Below are 23,795 nucleotides of genomic sequence, written 5' to 3'. Positions count from 1 at the left end.
CGCTTGCCCAGCCGGCGCCGGGCCCCGGATGCAAGAGGCCGGCGGAGGGACGTCATTGTTCCCCGACGGGCTGTAACTGTAGGCGGAGCGGGCCGGGCTGAGGCGGGGGCTGCGGCGAGGGGGACCCGGCAGCGCCGAGTCAAGCGGGGCCGAGCCAGGTAATGGGGCTCGGGGGGGCGACTCGGGCCTGGCGGCGGCCTGGCAAAACCCGGCATCGCCGCGTGCGTCTCGCTGCCTGGAAATCAATGGGCCGGGGGGAGGGGCCGGCCCGGGAAAAGGAAGGGAAAGCGACCGGCGGGAGCAGCCGGCTCGGCTCGGCTCAGCCCAGCCCAGCCCAGCCCAGCCCGCTAGGGCGCTGGCTGGGAACCCGGCCGCTGCCCTCCTGGCTGGCGGGCAGCCGGAGGGGGTGGGACCCCCGGGCGGGGCGGGGCGCCGTCCCCAGCATGCGGCGGACGGACCCAGCCCCGCCACCGCCACCACCCTCTGAGCCGGCGGGACCGGCCCCCTCCTGGCGCGGCAAGAGGTGGCGATGCCCAGCGCGGTGCCGCCACTGTAAGCCCGCCTTCTCCACGAGCAGTCGAGGTCCCGCCGGCGCCCTCCCGCCCGCCGCCTGCCTTTCCCTCCTCCTTCTCCTGCTGCCGGCGCGGGGACTCGGCGTTGGTTCCTCGCCTTCCGGAGGCGGCGGGAGGGCGGCCGGGATCCCCAGGTCCCCCGGCAGGAGCGGCGTCGTTCCTTGCTTGGCGAGGCGGCGGCTCCTGGCGGGGCCTGCCGCCTCCCGCAGGGACTCGAACGCTTCGAAGGGTTCCCCTTCCCGCCGCCCCACGTCCCGTCCCTTAGTTGCCATGAGCACAGAGCCGCCGTAGGTCGCTCGCTGATGCGCTCCTGCCTCCGGACGGCCCTCGAGGCGCGAGCCCGGAAAGCGACCCCCGGGGCGGGGCGGGAGGGCGCTGAGGCGGCGCGGCGCTGGGCCTGCCCCCGCTGCACAGGTTGCCGGGGGCCGGAGGTGCCTGGCAGGGCTGGCTCGGAGCGTGAGGTGGTGGGAGAAGGGCGAGGCGAGAGGAAGCGGGGGATCCCTCGGAGCCGCGCCCCGCCCTCGCCTGCCGTGGCGGGGTCGGTTTGCTTCGGCTGTGGTTGGGCTCTTGCCGCTCCCGAGCGCGGACATGTTGCGTGCCGCGCCGGTGCGTGAGAGCAGCGGTGCCAAAATGCTTTTAGGGACCAAACCCCCTCGGAAAGGCAGAGCAGGCGGTGACCGGGTGGGTGCTCCAGGCTTAGCGCTGGTGATCCGAGGCCGGACAGTTCCATTTCGAGCTGGAGTACAATGACTTTAACCGACTTTCAGAGCTTATCTTGCGACCCGGTAGAAGCGGACACGCAGACCCCTTGTGAAACACCGGCAGACGCCCCTGGGCGGACTCAGAGACCCGTGGGCGTACACAGATCCCGATCCCAGGGCAGAGACGCAGACCCCGGAGCTGACAAACTCAGACCCCTGTTAGGACAGACGCGAGCCCGGCGCCGCTCTCGCTGCTCCGTGCCACTCGCGATCCCTGGGCTCGGGGTCCCCAGTAGTGGCAGGAAGCTTTGCTGGGCTCGGACAGCGGGGCAATGAGAGCTTCGAGTGCCTCTCTACTTGGTGTACCTAATTGGCTTCCAGTTAAGGTTAAAGTGACAATTAACTGTGAGTTTCCTGGCTTGGCAGCTGGGTTATTTTTTATGAAAGTAAACTAGTGTGGCGTATTTGTGTTAGGGATGTTCCTTATTTCTTTTTTTTTTGTGTGTTTGTTTTTGGGTTTCTTTGGGGGGGTTGGTTATAGGTTTTTATTGTTGGTTTGGTTTGGGGTTCTTTTTCTTACAGTAGTATTGCAGCGTGGAAGTGTAGTTTGCAATTTAGAGACGTAAAAATGCCTGGTCTTCATGCCTACCCTTAGTAGTTTTCTATTGCTCCTTATTTCTACTTAGGTATTTTTGTGTGTGTTATTGTTTTACAGTCACTGCTGCAAATGTTTGTTTTGTAATGAGACAAATGCATAATCCCTTCTCCCCACTTAATGCAGTTTTGTGAGTGGGGTTTTTTGTTTGGTTGTTGTTTGGGTTTTTCTAATAGTTCTTACGAGCTCTTTATTCCTTCAGGTTGTTTCTTTGAGACTAAGTGACAGGATTTCCTTCTAGAATGCTTCTTGATATTCTTAAGTCAACCGGAACTTTTGTCTCTCTTACAGATATGAACAATGACCATAGTTAACAAGCCAAAATCTTCAACATCTAAAAGCTCGTCATCAAGGCGGCCTGACAAATCGAACAAACCCCGTACCAAGAAAATGACATCACGCACCGCAAACTTGGGCCGCGTACCACCGGCCGAAGATCCAAACAAGGTCTCTGTGGACAAAGGACCAGGAGGTTCTGTTTATTGTAGAACCTCTCAAAAACCTAAGCCTTTTGGCCAGAGAGAGCTAAGTAAGTGTGTCTTCTGTCCTTCCCCCCTTTTTCTTCAAAACAAAACCCAAAAGTAGAAAATGCAGTTCTCATTTGTTGCACTGGTATAAAACAGGGTTGTAATGAATAAAGCCTTCAGCACTAGGCTGCAGTTTTGTGAGTCCCATATGGCAACTGAAGGGACTGGTGCTGAAAAGCCTATAGTTTTATCTATTTAAAAATCTATTTGTAGCAGTCAGTTTTGAGGAGGTTTTTATAATACACAGACTTTCCCAGGTCTTCTCCATTGTGCAGAGAAAAGTACATTTTACCTTTGTGTTTATGGCTTCCATTATTCTCAAGTCTTTGAATGCTAACACTGCTCAGGAAGAGGTCTGGTGTCTGTAGGGTTACCTGCTGTGCTAGTTACTTGCTTATTTTCCAGTCACAGTTCTTCTATTTATTACCATAGAATTACAAGTGTAAGTGTGTGGTTTAACATAAAATATGAAAAAAACCCCAATAACACAAAGATTGAATTAATAATCAGATTAAAGGCTGTAGATGGAAGGAAACCCAGCAGAAGTAACTAAAATCAGAGTGGTACTTTGTCTTGCATTGGAATAATTGAAACAGATTAATAGACTGTAGTTCAAAACAGTGTGTTGACCTGCAAATTGAAGAGGCAGTGTTAAAGCTGTTCATGACGTGGTTTTGCGTTGTGGAGTAGACCTGGTTCTTCTGGGTGCTCCTGCAGAATGCTACTTTTTAAACATCCTTTTTAAAACAGAAACGGCACATATTTTTTGAAATCTAATTTTCTTGCAGTTGTTAACGATGGAATTGCCCCGCCACAAAGAATTCTTTTCCCACCTGAGAAAATTTGCATGGATTGGCAACAGACACCGAATGTTGGAGTTGGACTTCAGAACCTGGGCAATACATGTTTCCTTAATTCTACTCTGCAGTGTTTAACTTACACACCTCCTCTCGCCAATTACATGCTTTCTCTTGAACACACCAAGTCATGTGAGTACTTTCTAACATATATTAGAAATGTGTTGGACAGCTCCAAAGGTGAAAGAACAACAGTGATTCTGTGGAGAAAAGTCGTGGCTTTCCCCGTTTATCTGTAGAAGCCGGCTTTGAACGTGATCTTTGTGGTCTTTTCCAACCTAAATGGTTCTGTGATTCCATGTTTATTTAGCAGGATGCTCAGAATAGCACATAAAGTGCATTTGTTCATTTAATGCACAATGGTAAAATTGCAAATAAAGACCCTTTCTTGCTTCGTGTGAATAATGAAGTACGTTTTTAAATAAGGCATTTGATGAACATTTGGCATTTGGGTTTCCTGCTGGTAGAAAGGTGGTAAAATTTAGGATGTTTGCATCATAGCTTCTTCGTCTTTGCAGCCTAGATACCGTAATGTGCTCATACTGCATTAAATGACATGTTCACTATTGACCCAATAAAATAGCCCACACCCTAGAAAGCACTACGAGCTAATTTCTGCTGACCTGAAATGGCAATTTGTGTGAGACAGTATTAAAATTTAGACTGGTTTTATTCTAATTAAAAGTTTGTATTTTTTAAACCTTTGAATTGGTGTTCTTCACATTTCCATTCTACGCTTGAACTGATTTAAGCATAGGAGCCTCTTTTCATCTCCATCTCGGTCTATTTTGACAAAGTTACATGCATGCTTTTTGGTCTGGAATCTTAGTATTTATTCCTAGAAATTTAACTGCGTTTTCTTACCATATATAAAAATGTTTCCAGTTAAGAACCCTCTTGCAAAAAGGAGGGCATAAATACTTCTACATACCTTAATCTTTCCTTTCTCCCAGAGGATTCTTAGCTCTGTGTCATGTAGCTCACCTATCAGCAGTATGCTGAAAATAACACACATTCTCTCTTAGTGCTGTATCATCGGTGTCAATAGTGTCTTTTCATATATTCTGCAGCCTGTGGAGTTCACATTCGTGTCAGCCTGCAGAAAACAAAGTCATTGCAATAGTGATTTAGATTGCTCATCAGAAAATGCATTTTAACAGAGACTTAATCATCATTTTAATTCCGTACGGGTCTGCATAATAAAATGTCACAAAACTGTTGGGATATTGACACCTTAGGAGAAGAAAATGTACATGAAGAGTGGACATTGTACCTATAACTTAAAGAGTACTAATTCTATAGGGTTGGGTTTGGGGTTTTTTGGTAGCAATGCATATTTGACTAGACAGCGTTGCTTCTTTCACTCTTCAGGTCATGCAAAAGACTTCTGTATGATGTGTACATTGGAAGCTCACATTAACCGGGTCCTGTGTTCCTCTAATAATGCTATCAAACCTACATCTGTTATCAGTGGCCTTAAAAGTAAGTCAGTCATTTCAGATAGTTTTATTTTGATATATTTGGTAACTTTTCAAAGCACTCTTTGATGCAGATAAATGATTTTGATACTTTGAAAAGAGATTTTAGAAACCTGAGTTTTCTTTCATTTTATAGGAGATAAATATAACCACCTTCTTATTTACTAGGAATAGGAAAACATTTCCGTTACGGCAGTCAAGAGGATGCGCATGAATTCTTGTCCTTCACTGTTGATGCTTTGCAGAAAGCTTGCTTGAATGAAAGCACCACGTGAGCATAAACAAATTAACTTTTAAATGTGCTCTAGCCCCTTTTGCTCCTTTCTTTACTATACTACATGAAAATCAGTGTCCTTGCTAAGAACTGTTTGAAGAGTTAACTCTGTGCCTTACATCATCCGAGGTCTGATTTACCATTTCTTTCCAGATTGGACGTATCTTCTCAAGCCACCACACTTATTTATCAAATATTTGGAGGCTATCTAAGATCCCAAGGTACTGGCTGAAAATCTTCTTGTCCTTTGAACTGGTCCGTGTCTGTTTGTCTGTAGTAAAGGAGTTTGTACTTTGACTAAAGTGATATGTATGAAGAATTTAAATTTGTACAGTCAGTGTTAAGCATTCGCATTTTGATTCCAGTAAAATGCTTGAGCTGCAAAGCCGTTTCGGATAGATACGAACCATTCCGCGATATTACTTTGGATATAGAGGTAAGGTGTTTTGTGAATATGGGTCGAGCTGTACAAGGACCTGTAGAGCTTTCCAAATAAAGTCATTTTACTTAAAAACACACACTGCTAAAAGGAAAGAGCTTGGCGGTGGATGGGAGTGGATTGGACTTTGGTCTTGCGTGGAAGCCATCTAGATGCTCTCCATGCGTGCAATGGGTTTAAGCTGTAAAAGCAATAATTATATCTACGCAAACAACTATACTATCATACTTCTCAATTCTTCTGCTTCTGCTTCTGCATACATCTCTTGTTAGGCTGATGGGTTTGACTGTTCTCATTATTGATGCCATAGCATAGCACAGATGCTGTCTGTGGCACTACAAACTTGATTGATTGATTGATTGATTTCAAAGTAGAATCATTTCCACAGGAGGTAAATGCTCAGCATACTCTGAGGTTTCTGCCTCCTTCACAGTGTTTGCCGGTTGACAGTAGGTCACTTCAGGATGAACTAGCAAGGTTCTCTCATAAACTACTAGGAAGTGTTTGAAATTCTGCATTTCCAGTGGCTTAGTGCTCCGCTTTCTTATTCATCCAGACTGCTACATCTGTCACCGAGGCTCTAGAACAATTTGTGAAACCTGAACAACTGGACGGAGAAAATAGCTATAAGTGTAGCAAGTAAGATTATTACTAATTTCATCTTAATACAAGAGAACGCGTTTAACGTATCGCATGGATATTTGGAAATAGAAGAATTGTGGCCCTTAGTTCCTATTAGACTTTTATTCCTTCTATTGTCTGCACTGGGGTTTGTCAGCCTTCGTCGGTGTGAGGTTGCACACAGAAATACTCATGTGGCCAGAAGTTAAAGGGGATGTCCGCTAATTAGTGCTGAGCTGAAGCGTGGAGCTCAGGACCACGGTTTGGGGTGGGAGGCAACATGAGCTTGCTGAAGGTCCTAGCGTTCACTGTGGAACAAAGCGAGATTGGGTCTCAGTGAATGTGAACGGTGGTCATTAAGATGAGCAGCCTCTGCTGGCTCACTGAAAAATGTCTTGCACAGCTCTTGTGCTGAGTTGTTGGGAAGTCTTTCCTTTTTGTCATTAGGATACATGCTCAGATGTTTGCTTGGCTATCAAAAGATAATGTTCTAAATCGTTTGTTTGGTAGAGCTGTCCTCTTCCATCCTGTTACTTTCTCTCTATTAACAAACCTGAAATGCAGTGTGTGGGTTCAGAAGCACGTGCGAGAGATGAAAACTTGTTTGACTTTTGGGAGGGGAAAGAATATGCTGTTAAGCATTCGTCTGTGCTTGTTTTTAAGCTGTAAAAACATGGTTCCTGCCTCCAAGAGGTACACGATACATCGCTCCTCCAAAGTGCTCACAATATCACTGAAAAGATTTGCAGATTTTGATGGTGGAAAGATCAACAAGGTATATTTACAGCTGTAAAGTATCTTCTTGGAATGGGAGATTTCCCAAAGAAAATATCGTTTAAAAGTCGTTAGTGTTTGCAGGCTGTAACTACAGACTAATAACGATAGTCTAAGAAAAGTCAATCTAACAACTATGGCTTATGGTAACCGTAAGAATATACGTCACTCTTAGAGCTGGTTCTGCAGAAAACAGTTCTCTGCAGCTGAAATTATGAAATGTTGTTTATGAGAATAGGTATTTTTAAATGAATCAAAAATACATTCATGTGATCCTAGCCTGTGTTTTTAGAAGGTTTTTTCTCAGGCTGTTCCATCAAGTATTTCGGGGTAATTTTTGAATCTTCCTGTTTTGTGTTTAGGATGTAAAATACCCTGAATATTTGGATCTTCGAGCATATATGTCCCAATCAACGGGAGAACCACTCATCTATGCTTTATATGCAGTTCTAGTTCATTCTGGTTTCAGCTGCAATGCAGGACACTATATCTGCTTCGTAAAGGTAGGTATCAGCTGGATTTCTAACAGGGTAAAATCCGTGCTGATAAAGAAAATGTCTGTCACTGGTAACCACCATTTTGATGGGGAAAAGTTGGATGATGTGTTTTGTTTGATTTGTTTTGTATGTTTTGTGCTGTAGTGTTCTATCTGTGATGTCATTTGAACAAGACGCGTTTTGTCTAAAGATGTCACTGTCTTTTATTTGCAGGCCGGCAATGGATTTTGGTATCGAATGAATGATGCCATAGTGGAGCGTTCTGATATCAAAACAGTTCTCAATCAGCAAGCTTATTTGCTTTTTTATATCAGGTAATAACAAATACGGAATCTGTTCAGAATATATTTACTTTCCTGTTATTGATATTTTCCTTTTTTTCAAGTGTTTTTCTTTCTGTTCTGTCCTGGGAAAAGATCACTATTTCCGTGATTCGGTTCTGTCTAACCAGAACTTGCCCATGTCATTTACTGTCTTTCATTGCTTGGCCTTAAACTGCTGCGCTTGTGTACATCGCTATAGATCTGCTCTTCGTAGCTAGGTAATTTAGAAGAGGAGAAATTACGCCAGAGATGGTGTAAGGGTGAGTTGTTGCTCTGGAAAGGATAGTCCTTGTAGGAAGACCGTTCTCTATTGTTCAGTTTGTAGTCTTGGTTGAGTCTTTGGTATATGTCTTCTGTGTCCCATCATCTCTTCCTATAAAATTATAGATGGGGGTTTAATCCAAGGTTAGGCTGAGAGAAAAACTCTAAACTGAGATCACTGCTTTTTTCCCAAGGCGCTACGATTTGACACTTGGAGAACGTGCTTTTTACTTACCAGCACCGTCTTATCCCCGTTCCTTCCTTGGTCAGCGGGGGCCTAATAGTAAGCAGGCTGGATTTATGGGACCACGACTTCCTCCTCATATGATTAAGGTAATTTGCAGGGAGCAGTTAATGGCACCAAATTGATAATGTTTTTTTCTTTTGATTTGGGGGGGTGGTTGTTTTTTAGCATCTGAGTTTTATTTTCCCTTCCACACTGCAGCTTTTCTCAGAGCCGTCACACTACAGCCAGAATTATTCCAACAGTGGCTAATCCGAAATTGTGCAGCCACGCTACTTCATTATATTTGCAACTCAACTTTCTAAAGCACTGAGAGCTATGCTTTTGAGGCAGTTGAAGGAGTCTGTTAATTCTTTGATGATGATGATGATAATAGTAATAGTAATAATAAGATAATAATAATAATAACAATAATAGTAGTAGTAGTAGTAGTAGTAGTAGTAATAAGTAAAGATCAGTCCCCCTCAGTGTTACTTGAGCTGAGACAGTGAAAACAATTAATCTTGGTCCGGAGTACCAGAGCAATTATTCCATTGTTTTCAGGGAATGTTTAAAGGGGAAAATAAATATATTTGGGAAGAGCTTTAGTCAGTGTTAAGTTGCTTGAGTGGGTTTCAAAAATGATGCTCATTTGATACCAAGATGCAGTAAACCAAAAGCAGCAGGAATTAAACAGACTTGTTGGACTTAGGTTTCTATTGAAAGTGGGGTGTTTTTTCTTCTTAGGTGTTGAGGCAATTTGTAGAGATACTTCGTGGGAGCATTTGTTTTAGTAAGTGCTATGTGATTGCACATACGCATCTCGCAATCTTTTCTTTTTAAATACAGAATTCAAGTCGTTTAAATGGAAATGGACCCCTAAAAGAGGATACAAATACTGTTGGTATCACCATAAAAAGGCCATCTTCAGCTCCACTAACAGCTTGCAATCAAAACTGGGCAATTACCAGGCCTTCAACTGTGGATCCATCAAAAGCCCAGAAGATCACGATCAGTATTCATAACATACTGCCTGAGCGTCAGACGCTGTCACAACCTGACTGTCTTACCAGTGCTTTGGAGAATGAGGATCTCAGCAAGGCTGTTCCTTCATGCAGCATTACAGATTTTTTCACAGCAGATTCTACCTCGAGCGCATCTACAGTGGCAGTTGCTACTAACATTTCCAAACAGGAAGTTCCTGATGAAATGTTTGTAGAGCCAGCAGTGAATGTAAGTCCTCCACTCGGCTCCGATACTACGGTCCCTTACAGTGCAGAGCCTTCAGGAAAATCTGAGGCGTCGAATGGCGTGTTTAAAATGAATTGCAACATATCTTCCAATGGAATTGTGATTGGGAAGGTGGTCGGCACGTTGCAGAATTCCCATTCTTTCTGTGAGAGTGCTGAAGAAGAGAGATCCCATCATGAGCTGCCAAAAGACGATTCACTAAATGGTGCTATTAGTTTAGATACTGGCTCGAAACAAAATGGGCTGAAACTTGATGATTTTGCTTGCCAAGTCCAACCTGCTAAACCTTCTGAGATTTTCTTTGCTAAAACAAATGGATTGCTTGAACCAGTGAGTTATGTTTGCTCCATCTAGAATTTCTCACCTCTGGTGTGTTTGGTGTTCAGGAGCATGACAGTGTTCCCAATTCATGTGAAATACTGTGAAAACACACAGCACAAATCTCATCGTAACCCTTTGTGCTATTGTCCCATTAGAATTTGCAGAGCTGAACTGGCATGCGAGAACGTGTCAAGTGCAGAAAAGTTCAGCTGAGATAGTACTCCATAAGTTTCATAAATATATTGGGGGGGGTTGAGGGTGATGTGTGAAACAGCAGTAGCGCATATGAGGCAAAGGGATCTTGTTTAATACCTAATGTAGAAATTTTGCAAACCGTTTTCTACTCAAGATAGTATTTTTTTGTCTGTTAACGTCTACGTTTTAATTGTAGATACCTGTAGCTGAGTCACCGATTCCTCAAGAAGTAATCTTAGAATCTCTGGCATACAGCCACCTGAACAGGTTGTCAGAGAAAACAAGGTAAACCGAGTATACTCTGATTAAAGCAAGATTTCATACAAGTTTGTCATTGTTTTACCCGTCTACTAATCCTATTTAATAGAAAGATTTAAATCGGTACAGCAAATTCCACACTGTACATCTAGGGTTGCAAACATCAGCACCGAGCATCTGTTATTCTGATACTAAACACAAGCAGATGCCTCCCAGAATAATTCTGTTTCTTCATAGAATGATTTTCCATTTTTTACCATTGGAATTCTTTCTCTGTTCTCTTTTTTCCCGTCCTAGGATGTGTGAATGTAAATTCCCACCACCTGCCCTCCCATTTTGGGGAGAGAGGGAAATCAATGGGTTTACTTTTTTCTAGTTTGGGGGAGAGCAAATATAGTGGTGTTGGCTATTGATGTGGTGCAGAGCAGTGAGTGGAGGGAGGCAAATGTGCGTGTTGGTTTTTATGTTGCGTGTGGGTTTTTAATGCAACATTTGCAGAATCGAAAGACACCTTTTCTGGGAGCTGCTGAATGTGTAAGAATCGGTTTCTAAAGGGACTGTCTTACAGAGTCCCTGAGAAACCTTACAGAGTACCTCTGTAAGGGAGTTTAGAAACCTACAGAGTTTACCAGTAGCCACCAAATCTTTTACTTAAGGGGACTTTTACTCCTAACATTTATCTTTTAGATGAACTTTTTCAAGTGAAAAATGTGTTTTTATTTTGTGCAGTGTCCCTGCACCTCAGAAGTCTGAGGGTGATCGTCTTATGGAAACCGTAGTGACAGAAACAGTGTTTGTCTATGAAGAATCCAGGACGCCTCTTTCCGACTTTGGCTGTGAGGTTGAGAGTCCTTTTACTGCATCAGACTCTGAAACCATTGCTACCAAAGAAGTTGCTGAAAGTATTACAACAAAAGCTGATAATGCACATCCCAGTATCAACGGTCAGCACAAGGTCAGGAAAAAATCCTTGGACACTGAAGATGAATACCTTGGGCAGTGTGAGTCTGAAGACAGTAGAGACAAAGACAAACCAAGAAGACCAAAAGAACCTGCACTCATTTCAAAAGAAGATCCTTCGTATATCAAAGGGTCTCCTGAGAGCGAAGAGAAATTAGGGCAAACTTCCTCTATGAAGTCTGACATTGAATGTAGTCCTAAAAAACTTGCATCTCTAGATATTACAGATAAATGCCAAGATACAAAGGACATTTCTAATAACTATGTAGAGGTACCACCTGTTAATGACTCTTCTATTACAAAGCTGGATAAAGTTCTGGAGAGTCAATTCTCTAGACAAAATGAGGGACTGAATAATAAAAAATGTGAAGAGGATAATAGGCAAAAATATGAGGACAAGATATACGACTCTAAAAAAACTGACAAAGAGCACTACCGAAAGAAGAGACGATACTCTGACATTGAAGAGAAGGAGAAGCAAAGCAGGAGCAAAACAGATGATCATTCCTACAAAAGGAGGCGCTCTCGCAGCATGGAAACAAATAAGCAATATCGTCATAAGCAGGACTATTGCAATGAAGGCAAGTACAGACCTTCCCAAAATGAAAGAAACAGTCCAAATAATGGCAAAAGCTCAGGAAAATACTCTCCTTATAGATCCCGAAGCAGAGAAAGAACAGAACAAGACAGGAACAGGTATTATCATTCTAAAGGAGAGAGAACCTGGAGCAGGGAAATATCCTATCAAGATGAACCACGGAAATGGGAAAAATGCAGATATTACGAGGATCGTTACTCTGTTCGTGGAACAGGAGATGGTAGAGAGAGCGAGTCCTCTCATTTTGATAAAGACTTTGACAAATTGAGTCAATTCTACACATCACGTAGGGATTATCCCTGCAAGAGCAGATGGGCTCACAACACACACTCCAGAGAGGAAGGAGCGCATCGCTTTAGCAGCCACAGAGCAAACTTCCATCATTGTTCAGTACCTCAGCAGCAGTCTGAAAAACACTCTCGTGAAAGGCACGCACCTCCACCTGCCTCAGCTCAGGCAAAATTTGACAACTCTTCCTGGGAAAATGAGAAACTTAGACTTGGCAAGAGGAAATACAGCGACACAGAAGGAAGCGAAAGCGAAATGGGAAAGACAAGCTGCAAGATAGATGACCAAAGAATGAAAAACGATAGGAACGTCAAGAAGATAAAGAAGTCCGAAGACGACTATCGAGAGGAGGATTACAAGTAAGCAGGGATTCCAGCATAATCCACAACTTTTTTCCTAAATCTTTTCTGGGTGTTTCTCATGCCTGCCTTTTTCCCATTGTTTCTAAGTGATTTATATAGCATAACCTGGCTAGGAGTTGGTCATTAGGTTGGTCATTAGGTTGGTCAAGCGAACATAGGAAGGATATTGCTGAATAGCGTTAGAACACTAGATCTGGAGCACAAACGTAGAACCTGTCATGGTTTAAGCCCAGCCGGCTGAACAGAACCACATCTGCACACTCTTCTTGATTAGGTTACAACAATTACATATGTTTAATTCTACATATTTCACAATTAGCCCCTGTGAGGATTTGTGTACAAACCAGGACTTGCTGTCCTTCAGTCGGAGGGCTTACGTTTGTTGCATCTAAAGTTAGATGTGCAGAAATTACCACAAAATAGGTGAGACACAGCAAGTCATCACCTGTGGTAAAAGAAATAACGTTTCATACACGCATCAAATGCTACACCTGTTTTCCTATTTTTAACTTGGATGTTTCCTTCAGACTTCACGATTTGCATGGCCTTGTGTTCCGCATTGACAATGACAATCGCAAACGGAAGAAAAAGAAGAAAAAGAAGAAACACATCAGGAAACTGAAAGACTTCTCAGAATATTTAGATTCTCGTCTCCAGAAGCAGACACAGGAGAAGAAGGGAGTACCCATTTTTTCAGGCGACTATTTATGTGAGCAATACAGAAGCCAGGGCAGCGAACAACCCTACAAGGACAGGAAGCCTTCTGGGGCAGGTGACAACAAGAAATATGGCTCCATCCCATCCAGTGAGTATGTGAAAGGTAAGAGGCCACAGGAGGTTTGCAGGACTCCTTTTTATTCACAGACACTTGCTACACTTGAAACAACCTTTAAATACTTTCGTACAGTAGTCAAAGTGGAAGATGATGACATGAGACTTCTAGGCTAGTAATGTTGTAGTAAAGCACCATCTTCCCAAAAGACTGCCAGGGTAATTGATTTAAATAAAATGCTGTGTTCAGCTCTTTCATCACATAGAAACGGTGCTGACTGCTTATTCAGACTAACGTCAGTTGGTGATAATACTGAATGATCATTCCAGACATAGATCAGTCTTCTCCTAAACGCAGTTGTTAACCCTTCAGAGGACGCTTTGCAACGTAAGACCTGGAGAGTATGTTAAATTCCTGCCATTGGTTTATTTCCTTCTGATTTTTTTCTGTTAGTATAATCTTAGGAGGACAGAGAAGCGGGCTGATGGAAAGCCCTTTCCCAACGGGAAGAAATGCATCTGCTCTAGGACTGGTTTGGCTTTAGTGAATGCTCCTGCCAGCAGGTGGCAAACTCGGGTTATTTCTAAAGCAGCCAAAAGCAGAGGAAGAAAGTAAATGTCTTGCACCCCTCTACACAGGTCGGGGGCATTAAGATTACTGGGCTATCTATGTAGGTGAAAGAGAGGTTAACTGATAAACACAGTGATAGAACCCCACTTTGACCCACTGCTTGCAACACAAGCCGGATATGAGGGCTGTGAAAAGCAATTTGTTAAGTCTGGAGAATTTCAGTCTTTCACCAAGTCCATAGATGTTAATGAACTTCATCTTGTGGAAGGTCAGTCTTTAAAAAAATTAAATCAATGGGTCTCAAGTAGGAATTTCTGAATAATGGAATCTCTCTCAAAAAAGGCCACTTCAGCAGTGTGTTTTTTTAAAGAGTTCAGAACCTCTCAAACAAACAAGAGACAGGCAGCAGCTGAGAAGGAATTGTTAGGTTGTGCCTTTTCACCAGGACTCCTGAGGAAATTAATATATATGGAAAGGGCTTGTGATAATGTGTGATTTAAGAAAAATCCAGGTAGGATGGGAGGAGGAGCAGCTTTAAAGCAGTTGGTTTCCTACATTCCTACACATTCTCTCCAGCAAGTTGCTGAAGGCTTCTGGCTTAGTGGGTAAGATTTGGTCAGCTTGAGCACAAGACTGTTGGTAAAACAAGGATGCTGTCTAGACAAAACCTCAGCTAAATTTACCCAAGGTCTGCCACTTGCTGTGAAAGGAGGTAGCTTTGTCCTAATCCTGTGTACAGTTTGCCCGCCTTAGCATAGATCCAAAATGCAGTCAGTTTGGATGTGGGGAAGCCACCTTCTCGAGTCTATCGGATCCTGTAGTCACAGAGCAGATGGAGCTGTGTGCAGGCTTGAGCTCTTTCAGAAACCAAACCACTGAGTTTTATGTTGAATGTCATGACAGGGAGTGACATTGCTTTCTTTTGTCTTTCAGATGCAAAGCTCACTGATGGAAGCCTTCAATACGCAAGCTAAACCTACCATCAAAACCAACTACTTCTTACCTTCAAATCGGACTTTTTACCCTCAAAACCGACTTTTTACCTTCAAAACTGACTCTCTACCTTCAAAACGAACGGCTCTTTACCTTCGAAAGCAACGACTCTTTACCTTCAAACTCGACATTACCAATATTGACCATCAAAACTTAGAATTTATTATTGAAACATTTACCATCAAGACAAAATCCAATCATAAGTGGTGCTTAACATTTCTGTACAGAATTTTACCATGAAAGACTTTTTTTTAGTTTTTAACTTGAGACTTTCTTTTTTAAGATATACTTCTAATCCAAAAGGGTGGAAACTTTTTACAACTGCTGAACATTGTAAATTACCACATCAATATCTCACAAGTGTGAGATAAGGCCCTGGAATAGACCATCTCAAATGCTGCTTATTACAGACTCAGGTTGACTTTATGTTATTCATGTAATGTTACTCCAAGTTAGACATCTGGTGCAAGAGCAACCAGGAATTACAAAAATTGCAACTGACGGTCTGTATATTTAATTTAAAGACTTATTTAAAATTTCACAAGTAGAGTTTTTTGCAGGAGCTTCGTTTTCTTTCCTGTTCTGTTGGACACTAGGAACTAATATACTTCACGTACGAGTTATATTCAAGATCTGGAAGAAAATCATCTGGTTCTCAGCATTGTGAAACAACAAATATGCAGTTTTGAATGTATCTCTCAAGATGATTTGTAATACTCTTCCATATGTTTTTATTACATTTTCTTAATATACTGTCACTTGTCTGAAGTCTCAGTTGTCTTTTTTTGTCTCTCTAAAGTGTCTGGCTGAAAACAAATTCATACTGTGATTTTAATTTTTATTATTAAATGCTATCAAACTGTGATGCACTTAATTATTCACTGGTCCTGCATCAGGAGATGAGTGGGGAACCTGTATTAAATACAGTTCATCTGAATAATCTGTCTGGTTTATACAAGCTGTGTTGTTCAGAGATGTCTAAAGTTTGATCTTTGTTTTTTTAAAGATAAAAAGCACTTGCCCCACTGTAAATATATAGCATGTAAAATTTATATAGTATGTAAGTACAGCAAAGTTAAAATGGATTTTTACTTGAGTTTTACTGGACTTATTTAACATGCAATGTGTCATGTGAATTGACAGCTTTCAGAGTGTATTTGATGCTCAAGAAATTACATCTTCCTTTCAGTGGTAGGGGAGACGATGCTGTCGCTGTGACCCAGAGAAGAGAAGTAACTTGGGACTTCAGCTGCCTAGACAAGAATGCAGGCGGCTTTCTCCTTTGGAGTTTAAAAGCTTCCACCACCAGGCAGCAGGCTGGGAGCTCAGCAGTAGCTTTTTACTGTGTGTGACACTAAAAAAAAATCCAAAGGAGCAAGGTTAATGTTTTAGTAAATACTTAAAGTAATATTTTGGTACATGGAAAACACCATAAAGCCAAATCTATAAGTGTACCCTGCATAATGTTCCTATGGCAACAGTTCTGTGAAGTTACATAAAGTAACATGACAAAGAAACCACATACTGTTCCTGTATCTGGCTTTTTCTTCCTCTTTTGTCCTTTGGCTCCAAGATTTGGTGTCTTGTCTTTGATGAATAACCCTGTCACGGACATATAAAAGGAGTTTCAGCATTGACTGCTTGTTGTGGTTTAAGCCCAGCTGGTAACTCAGAACCACGCAGCCGCTCGCTCACTCTCCCCCTTCTCCCTGGCTCCTGCAGGCATGGGGAGGAGAATCGAAAGAATGTAAATCCCACAGGTTGAGATAAGAACAGTCCAATAACTAAGGTATAATACAAAACCACTACTTCTACCACCAATAGTAGTAATGATAAGGGAAGTAACAAGGGGAGAAAATATAAAACTAAAAGGGAAAAAGAAAAAAAACCAACAATAAACACAAAGTGACACCCAATGCAATTGCTCAGCACCCGCCGACTCATACCCAGCCCTACCCAAGCAGCGATTGGGGCCTTCCAGGTAATTCCCCCCAGTTCATATACTGGGCATGACATGCTGTGGTACTGAATACTTTGGCTAGTTTGGGTCAGGTGTCCTTTCTCCGCTCCCTCCTAGATTCCTGTGCCCCTCCTCACTGGCAGAACACGAGACTGAAAAGTCCTTGATCAGAGTAAGCATTACTTGGCAACAACTAAAACATCGGTGTTATTAGCACTGTTCTCAGGCTAAAGTCAAAAACACAGCACTGCACCAGCTACTAAGAAGGAGAAAAATAACTGTTACAGCTGAACCCAGGACAGTATCCACCCATAGAATATCCATACCATTTACTTCATGCTCAGATCCCATATTTTTTCCATATACCATCACTTTTTGTCTCATATATAGATATATATACACACACAAAAAGAGAGAGAGATCATTCCTTAGTCCATGGACCATCCCTACAAAATTTGTTCAATTCACTCAATCCATGATGTCAATCTCCACCTCTTGTAACAGTCTTTCAGGGCAGGAGAGATGGTGTGTAGTATTGGGTTTTTGCCTCCTGATGACACCGCCGAACTCATCTGGTCACTGCCAAGCTCATCTGGTTTCATCAAAGTTCATTCTTTGTTGAGGTGATGTTCAGAGGGAAGTCAGGGTCAGTCACTGGTGACCTGAGGATGGTTCTGCTGCTGCTGGCTTTCCCATGACTTTATTCTCTGCTGACAATCATGACAGCACATATCTTCTTTTCAAAGGCCAGAGGTGTGGAGATGGGCATCTGGCTGATGGGCTATAGAAGTGTTATATAGCAGGCAACAGCGTATAATGAGTTCATTGATGGTTTTCCCCCAAAATTAAATCCCCTTGAGGTACACACTGGACTTCCCCATCTTCCCACATTACCCACCAAGTATATCCAGGTCCCTGAGCAAAAGCAATCCCATGAGTGGGTTTGCCTTTACCTGAAGCAGGAATAACCCAGACTGTCTTCCCCAGCAAATTCTTTATGTGCACCACAGGAACTTTATCCCCCTTTACAGTACGTAAAAGTTCTGATTGGGCTGGGCCAGCCCTGTTGGCAGATCCCCTCGTGTTGATCAGCCAGGTGGCTTTTACTAAATGTGTATCCCAGCGTTCAAAAGTCCCACCACCCATTGCTCTCAGTGTAGTTTTTAACAGCCCATTGTACCGTTCAATTTTCCTAGAGGCTGGTGCATGACAGCGGATGTGATATACCCACCCAATGCCATGCTCTGTGGCCCAAATGTCTATAAGGTTGTTCCAGAAATAAGTCCCACTGTCTGATTCAATTGTCTCTGGGGTGCCGTGTTGCCACAAGACTTGTTTCTCAAGGCCCAGGATAGTGTTCCAGGCAGTGGCGTGGGGCACAGCGTATGTTTCCAGCCATCCGGTGGTTGCTTTCACATGGCGCTTCCCTTGGCGGGTCGGGGGGTGTGATACAGTCAATCTGCCAGGCCCCCCCATATTTGTACTTCAGCCATTGTCCTCCATATCAGAGAGGCTTTAACCACTTAGCTTGCTTATTTGCAGCACATTTCACATTTGTGAATAACATGGGCACTAGTGTCCATTGTTAAGTCCACCCGTCGATCACGAGCCCATCTATATGTTGCATCTCTGCCTTGATGGCCTGAGGTGTCATGGGCCCACCGGGCTAAAAATAATTCACCCTTACGTTGCCAATCTAAGTCCATCTGAGCCACTTCAATCTTAGCAGCTTTATCCACTTGTTGGTTGTTCTGGTGTTCCTCACTGGCCCGACTCTTGGGTACATGAGCATCTACATGGCATACCTTCACCACCAGGTTCTGCACCCAGGCAGTGATATCTCTCCACAGTGCAGCAGCCCAGATGAGTTTACCTCTGTGTTGCCAGTTGCTCTGCTTCCACTGCTGCAACCACCCCCACAGGGCATTTGCCACCATCCATGAGTCAGTATAAAGTATTGGCCATTTTTCTCGTTCAGCAATGTCCAAGGCCAGCTGGATGGCTTTCACCTCTGCAAACTGACTTGATTTACCTTCTCCTTCAGCAGTTTCTGCAACTTGTCGCAGGGAACTCCACACAGCTGCCTTCCATCTCCGATGCTTTCCCACAATACGGCAGGACCCATCAGTAAACAAGGCATATTGCTTCTCACTGTTTGACAATTGATTATATGGTGGGGCCTCTTCAGCATGCATCACCTCTTCCTCTGGTGACATCCCAAAATCTTTGCCCTCTGGCCAGTCCATGATGACTTCTAGAATTCCTGGATGACTGGGATTTCCTATTCAAGCTCATTGTGTAATTAGTGCGGCCCACTTACTCCATGTAGCATCAATTGCATGATACGTAGAGGAGACCCTGCCTTTCAACATCCAGCTCAGCACAGGCAACCGGTGTGCTAGGAGGAGTTGCGCTTCAGTGCCAATCACTTCTGAAGCAGCTCAAACCCGTTCATAGGCTGCCATTATCTCTTTTTCACTGGGAGTGTAGCTGGCCTCAGATCCTCTGTATCCCCGACTCCAAAAGCTGAGGGGTTGATCTCGAGTTTCCCCTGGAGCTTTCTGCCAGAGGCTCCAGCTAGGACCATTCTCCCCAGCTGTGGTACAGAGCACATTTTTCACATGGTGCCCGATCTGGGCTGGTCCAAGGGCTACTGCATGAACTCTCTCTTGTTTAATTTGTTCAAAGGCTTGCTGTTGCTCAGGGCCCCATTTGAAATCATTCTTCTTCTGGGTCACATGATAGAGACGGCTTACAATCAGACTGTAATTTGGGATGTGCATTCTCCAGAACCCCACAACACCTAAGAAAGCTTGTGTTTCTTTCTTGTTAGTTGGTGGAGACATTGCTGTTATCTTGTTGATCACATCTGTGGGGATCTGGCAACGTCCATCTTGCCATCTTATTCCCAAAAATTGAATCTCCTGAGCAGGCCCCTTGACCTTTGCCATTTTATGGCAAAACCAACCTTCAGCAGGATTTGGATTATTTTCCTCCCTTTCTCAAAAACTTCTTCCATTGTATCGCCCCACACGATGATGTCATCAATATATTGCAGGTGTTCTGGAGCTTGCCCCTGTTCCAGTGCAGTCTGGATTGATCCATGGCAGATGGTAGGGCTGTGTTTCCACCCCTGGGGCACTCAGTTCTAAGTGTACTGGACGCCCCTCCAAGTAAAAGCGAACTGTGGCCTGCACTCTGCTGCCAAAAGAATTGAGAAAATGCATTGGCAATATCAGTTGTGGCATCCCACTTGGCTGCCTTTGTCTCCAGTTCATATTGAAGTTCTAGCATGTTCGGTACGGCAGCACTCAATGGTGGTGTGACTTCATTCAGGCCACAATAGTCTACTGTTAGTCTCCACTCCCCATTAAGACTTTCGCACTGGCCATATGGGGCTATTAAAGGGTGAGCGGGTCCTGCTGATCACTCCTTGGCTTTCCAGTCTATGGATCAGCTTATGGATGGAAATCAGGGAGTCTTGGTTGGTGCGATATTGCCACTGGTGCACTGTTGTGGTTGCGATTGGCACTTGTTGTTCTTTGACCTTCAGCAACCCCACAACAGAAGGATCCTCTGAGACACCAGGCAAGGCGGACAGCTGCTTAATTTCCTCCGTCTCCAAGACAGCTATACCAAAAGTCCATCGGAACCCTTTTGGGTCTTAGAAGTACCCTCTCCTGAGATAGTCTGTGCCAAAGATGCACGGAGCCTCTGGACCAGTTACAATAGGGTGCTTTTGCCACTTCCTCCCAGTCAGGCTGATTTCAGCCTCCAGTACAGTCAACTCTTGGGATCCTCCTGTCGCTGCAGAAATACAAATGGGTTCCACCCCTTGATAGCTTGATGGCATCAGGGTACACTGTGAACTGGTATCTACTAGAGTCTTATACTCCTGTGGGACTGATGTGCCAGGCCATCTGATCCACACAGTCCAGTAAACCCCACTGTCCCCTTCTGCAGGGCCCCTCTAATAGAGATCATAAGATTCTCCACTTACGTCTTGTAGAAAGGGATTAGAATTCCTTATCAGAGGAGTTGGAGTAAAATCAGCAGTTCCACCCCATCTGGGAAGCTGCTCAGCTCACTGAAGACTGCAGCAGCAGCTTTCTTGGGATGCTCATCCTTGACTGTTGTTTTCCTCTTCAATTCATAGACCCATTCCTCCAGAACTGAGGTAGGTTTTCCATCCCACTTTCTCATGTCTTCTCCATGATCCCGCAGGTAAAACCATAGGGTGGCCTGTGGCGTGTACGTCCTATATCTTCCTTCTCAGGCAATGGGGCGCCTTCTGTTAATATCAGAGACGTGGTACACGTGGGGAGCTGGACAGATTGGATAGATCGTCTTTCAATTGTTTGACCTCCTAGGACAGTTTAACCACAGCTGAAATGATGGAAGGGGTGAGACTGTCTTCAAACTCTCAGAGTTGACGATTCACTTCATCCACTGTTGGTGGTGTTACCTCACTCCAAGTCATTGATGCCAATGAGTGGGCATATGATGATGGCGCACTCTGTGTAAGTTTTTGCCACATGGGTCGTGTACATTCGACTTCATCTGGATCTACGGGTGCATTCCCAGAATCCGGCCTATGATAGATCATCTCTAGAATGGTGGCTGATTCCCTCAGGAACTGAATGCCTCTATCGTGGTCCACTTGGATGAGCAACACATAACATTGTCCTTGTAAGGATACCTTTCCTTCACAGCTGCCAAGAGCTGCCTCCAGAGGCTGACGACTCATTTCTCTTTTGCAATCGCTTTGTTGATCCCCCCTTCCCTAGCAAGTGATCCCAGCTGCTTGGCTTCCCTACCTTCTAGTTTGTGACTGTCGGTCCCATTGTCCCAGCATCAGAGCAACCAGGTGACGATGTGCTCACCTGGAAGACAGCTGAAATCTTTTTGCATATTCCGCAGCTCAGTCAAGCTCAGGGATCGAGAAGTTACCTCTTCCTCTGATTCCTGTAGTAATTCCTCTCCTTCAGACGTCGCCCCCTCTAGTTTGCATGCTGAGTCTTCATCTTCCTTCACTGTATGAGTTGTTTTTCATGCCTTTTGTTTGCTCTTCCTCTTGCTTATAGGTCCAACTGCATGGATTGATTCTTTGGTTCAGCTGCAGTGTCTTTCGCTGGAATTGGAGTGGCTGCAGTGTCTGTCACTGGGGTTGGAGTGGCTGCAGTGTCTGTCACTGGAGTTGGTGTGGCTGCAGTGTCTGTCACTGGAGTTGGTGTGGCTGCAGTGTCTGTCATTGGAGTTGGTGTGGCTGCAGTGTCTTTCACTGGGATTGGAGTGGCTGCAGTGTCTGTTGTCAGGGTTTGAGTAGCTGCTGTGCTTGTTGCTGGAGTTGGGGGAGCTGCTGTATTTGGGGATTGAGTAGCTGCATTGTCTGTTGCTTTGCCATCAGATCCAGAGACATCTTTTTCCTGCTCCTTACAAAACAGGGCTCTGTAGGCGTAGGCCAAGCCCCAGCACATTGCGGTAAGTTGTCTCTCTCTGGTATTGCCAGGACGACAGCACACCTCATCTAAGTGTTCTGCTAATTTTTCTGGCTTCCACATTTGTTCAGGAGTGAAATTCCAAAGCACTGGAGGGGCCCACTGGCCCAGGAGCTTGCCCATATGATCCCACACATCCTGCCACTCATGACTCTCCAGCCGTGGGGAAGATCTCTTGGTGGTATTCTTAAATAGCTGTTTAACCTTAGACAAGACCCGAGCTGGACACTGCCTAGCTTCCGAGATCAGACAATATTGGAGGTTCTCAGGGTGGTCACGCCGCAGGCAAAACACAGAGAGCATATGCAGCAACAAGCTGGTTCCCAGTAAGAGGAGCAGGGTGCTTTCAAGGGCATTGAAAGGATATTCAAGATCTTTAACACTTCCAGAATTTACTTCTACTGTATATAGCCCGGAAGGGGGAGCAGAAGGTGTGAGGGAATATCTCCTCCATAGGTTGACCTCCCAAGGGAAGCAAAAAAAAAGATGTGTAATTGTTAAAAATTCCCATTACATGCCTCCCATAGTACAGAAGTGATGACCACGCTGAGAACACATACCAGCCCAGTTTCATGATCAATGAGTATCTCGTATTACAAGACATTACCATGAAGTACAGCAAAACAATAACCTTACCCCAGGCCCCAAAGCTGATAAACGTTAAAACAGCAAATACTGGCTGCGAGTAAGGTATGACATGCTGATACTCTGAGAACAAGCATAACAACTCCAAGAGCAAATAAATCAACATTGTGATGAGGGACTATTAATCCAAAACAATGTACACTTATCACAAATACAATTAGACACACTATGGTCAGATCTGTTGTTACCTAAACCCTTCGTGCCCCACGTTGGATGCCAAAAAAGGACTGCCGTGGTTTAAACCCAGCCAGTAACTCAGAACCACGCAACCACTCACTCACTCTCCCCCTTTTTCCACACGGGCTCCCGGAGGAACAGGGAGGAGAATCGAAAGAATGTAAATCCCCCAGGTTGAGATAAGAACAGTCCGATAACTAAGGTGTAATACAAAACCACTACTACTACTGCTAATAATAATAATGATAAGGCAAGTAACAAGGGGAGAAAATATAAAACTAAAAGGGGAAAAAAGAAAAACAGCAATAAATACAAAGTGATGCTCAATCCAACTGTTCAGCACCCACCAACCGATACCCAGCTTGACCTGTGCAGCGATCGGGGCCTTCCAGGTATCTCCCCCCAGTTCATATACTGGGCATGATATGCTGTGGTACTGAATACTCCTTTGGCTAGTTTGGGTCAGGTGTCCTGTCTTTGCTTCCTCCCGGCTTCCTGTGCCCCTCCTCACTGGCAGAACATGAGACTGAAAAGTCCTTGATCAGAGTAAGCATTACTTGGCAACAACTAAAACATCGGTGTTATCAGCACTGTTCTCAGGCTAAAGTCAAAAACACAGCACTGCACCAGCTATTATGAAGGAGAAAAATAACTTTTACAGCTGAACCCAGGGCACAGCTGCACCCCGACAAAGAGTTCTGGAAGCACCAACTGCCTGAACCAGCCCATGAGCAGAAAACGGAGG

General features: G+C 44.2%; 1 protein-coding gene across 4 annotated transcripts; it reads left to right on the top strand.

The window, feature by feature from the left end:
• USP42 (ubiquitin specific peptidase 42) lies at window positions 1-16,292 on the top strand. 4 transcript variants are annotated; one of them, XM_030482507.1, is made up of 17 exons: window positions 1-158; window positions 2,220-2,457; window positions 3,244-3,444; window positions 4,684-4,794; window positions 4,959-5,061; window positions 5,218-5,285; window positions 5,430-5,500; window positions 6,060-6,142; window positions 6,788-6,899; window positions 7,261-7,401; window positions 7,609-7,709; window positions 8,174-8,312; window positions 9,052-9,783; window positions 10,166-10,254; window positions 10,957-12,432; window positions 12,963-13,068; window positions 14,709-14,959. In XM_030482507.1, exons 2-17 carry the CDS (start codon window positions 2,229-2,231, stop codon window positions 14,724-14,726), a joined length of 3,780 nt encoding a protein of 1,259 aa, XP_030338367.1. In that variant the 5' UTR covers window positions 1-158; window positions 2,220-2,228; the 3' UTR covers window positions 14,727-14,959. The 4 variants fall into 4 exon arrangements, with proteins under 4 accessions (XP_030338367.1, XP_030338368.1, XP_030338365.1 ...); XM_030482508.1 differs by having other exon boundaries at window positions 4-158; window positions 9,052-9,435; window positions 12,963-13,255; window positions 14,711-16,292; XM_030482505.1 differs by having other exon boundaries at window positions 4-158; window positions 12,963-13,255; window positions 14,711-16,292.
• Window positions 16,293-23,795: the final 7,503 nt, after the last annotated feature.

The sequence above is a fragment of the Strigops habroptila genome, chromosome 4 (genome assembly GCF_004027225.2).
Source record: "Strigops habroptila isolate Jane chromosome 4, bStrHab1.2.pri, whole genome shotgun sequence".
In the NCBI taxonomy this organism is placed as follows: domain Eukaryota; kingdom Metazoa; phylum Chordata; class Aves; order Psittaciformes; family Psittacidae; genus Strigops; species Strigops habroptila.
This window is presented reverse-complemented; position numbering and strand designations above follow the sequence as displayed.

Bases quoted from the DNA above. Each gene is read 5' to 3' on its own strand.
- USP42 (XM_030482505.1), top strand. From the start codon at position 2,229: ATGACCATAGTTAACAAGCCAAAATCTTCAACATCTAAAAGCTCGTCA. The intron at 6,900-7,260 runs GTATATTTACAG...TTTTGTGTTTAG, and splicing joins ATGGTGGAAAGATCAACAAG to GATGTAAAATACCCTGAATA. The intron at 9,784-10,165 runs GTGAGTTATGTT...TTTTAATTGTAG, and splicing joins CAAATGGATTGCTTGAACCA to ATACCTGTAGCTGAGTCACC.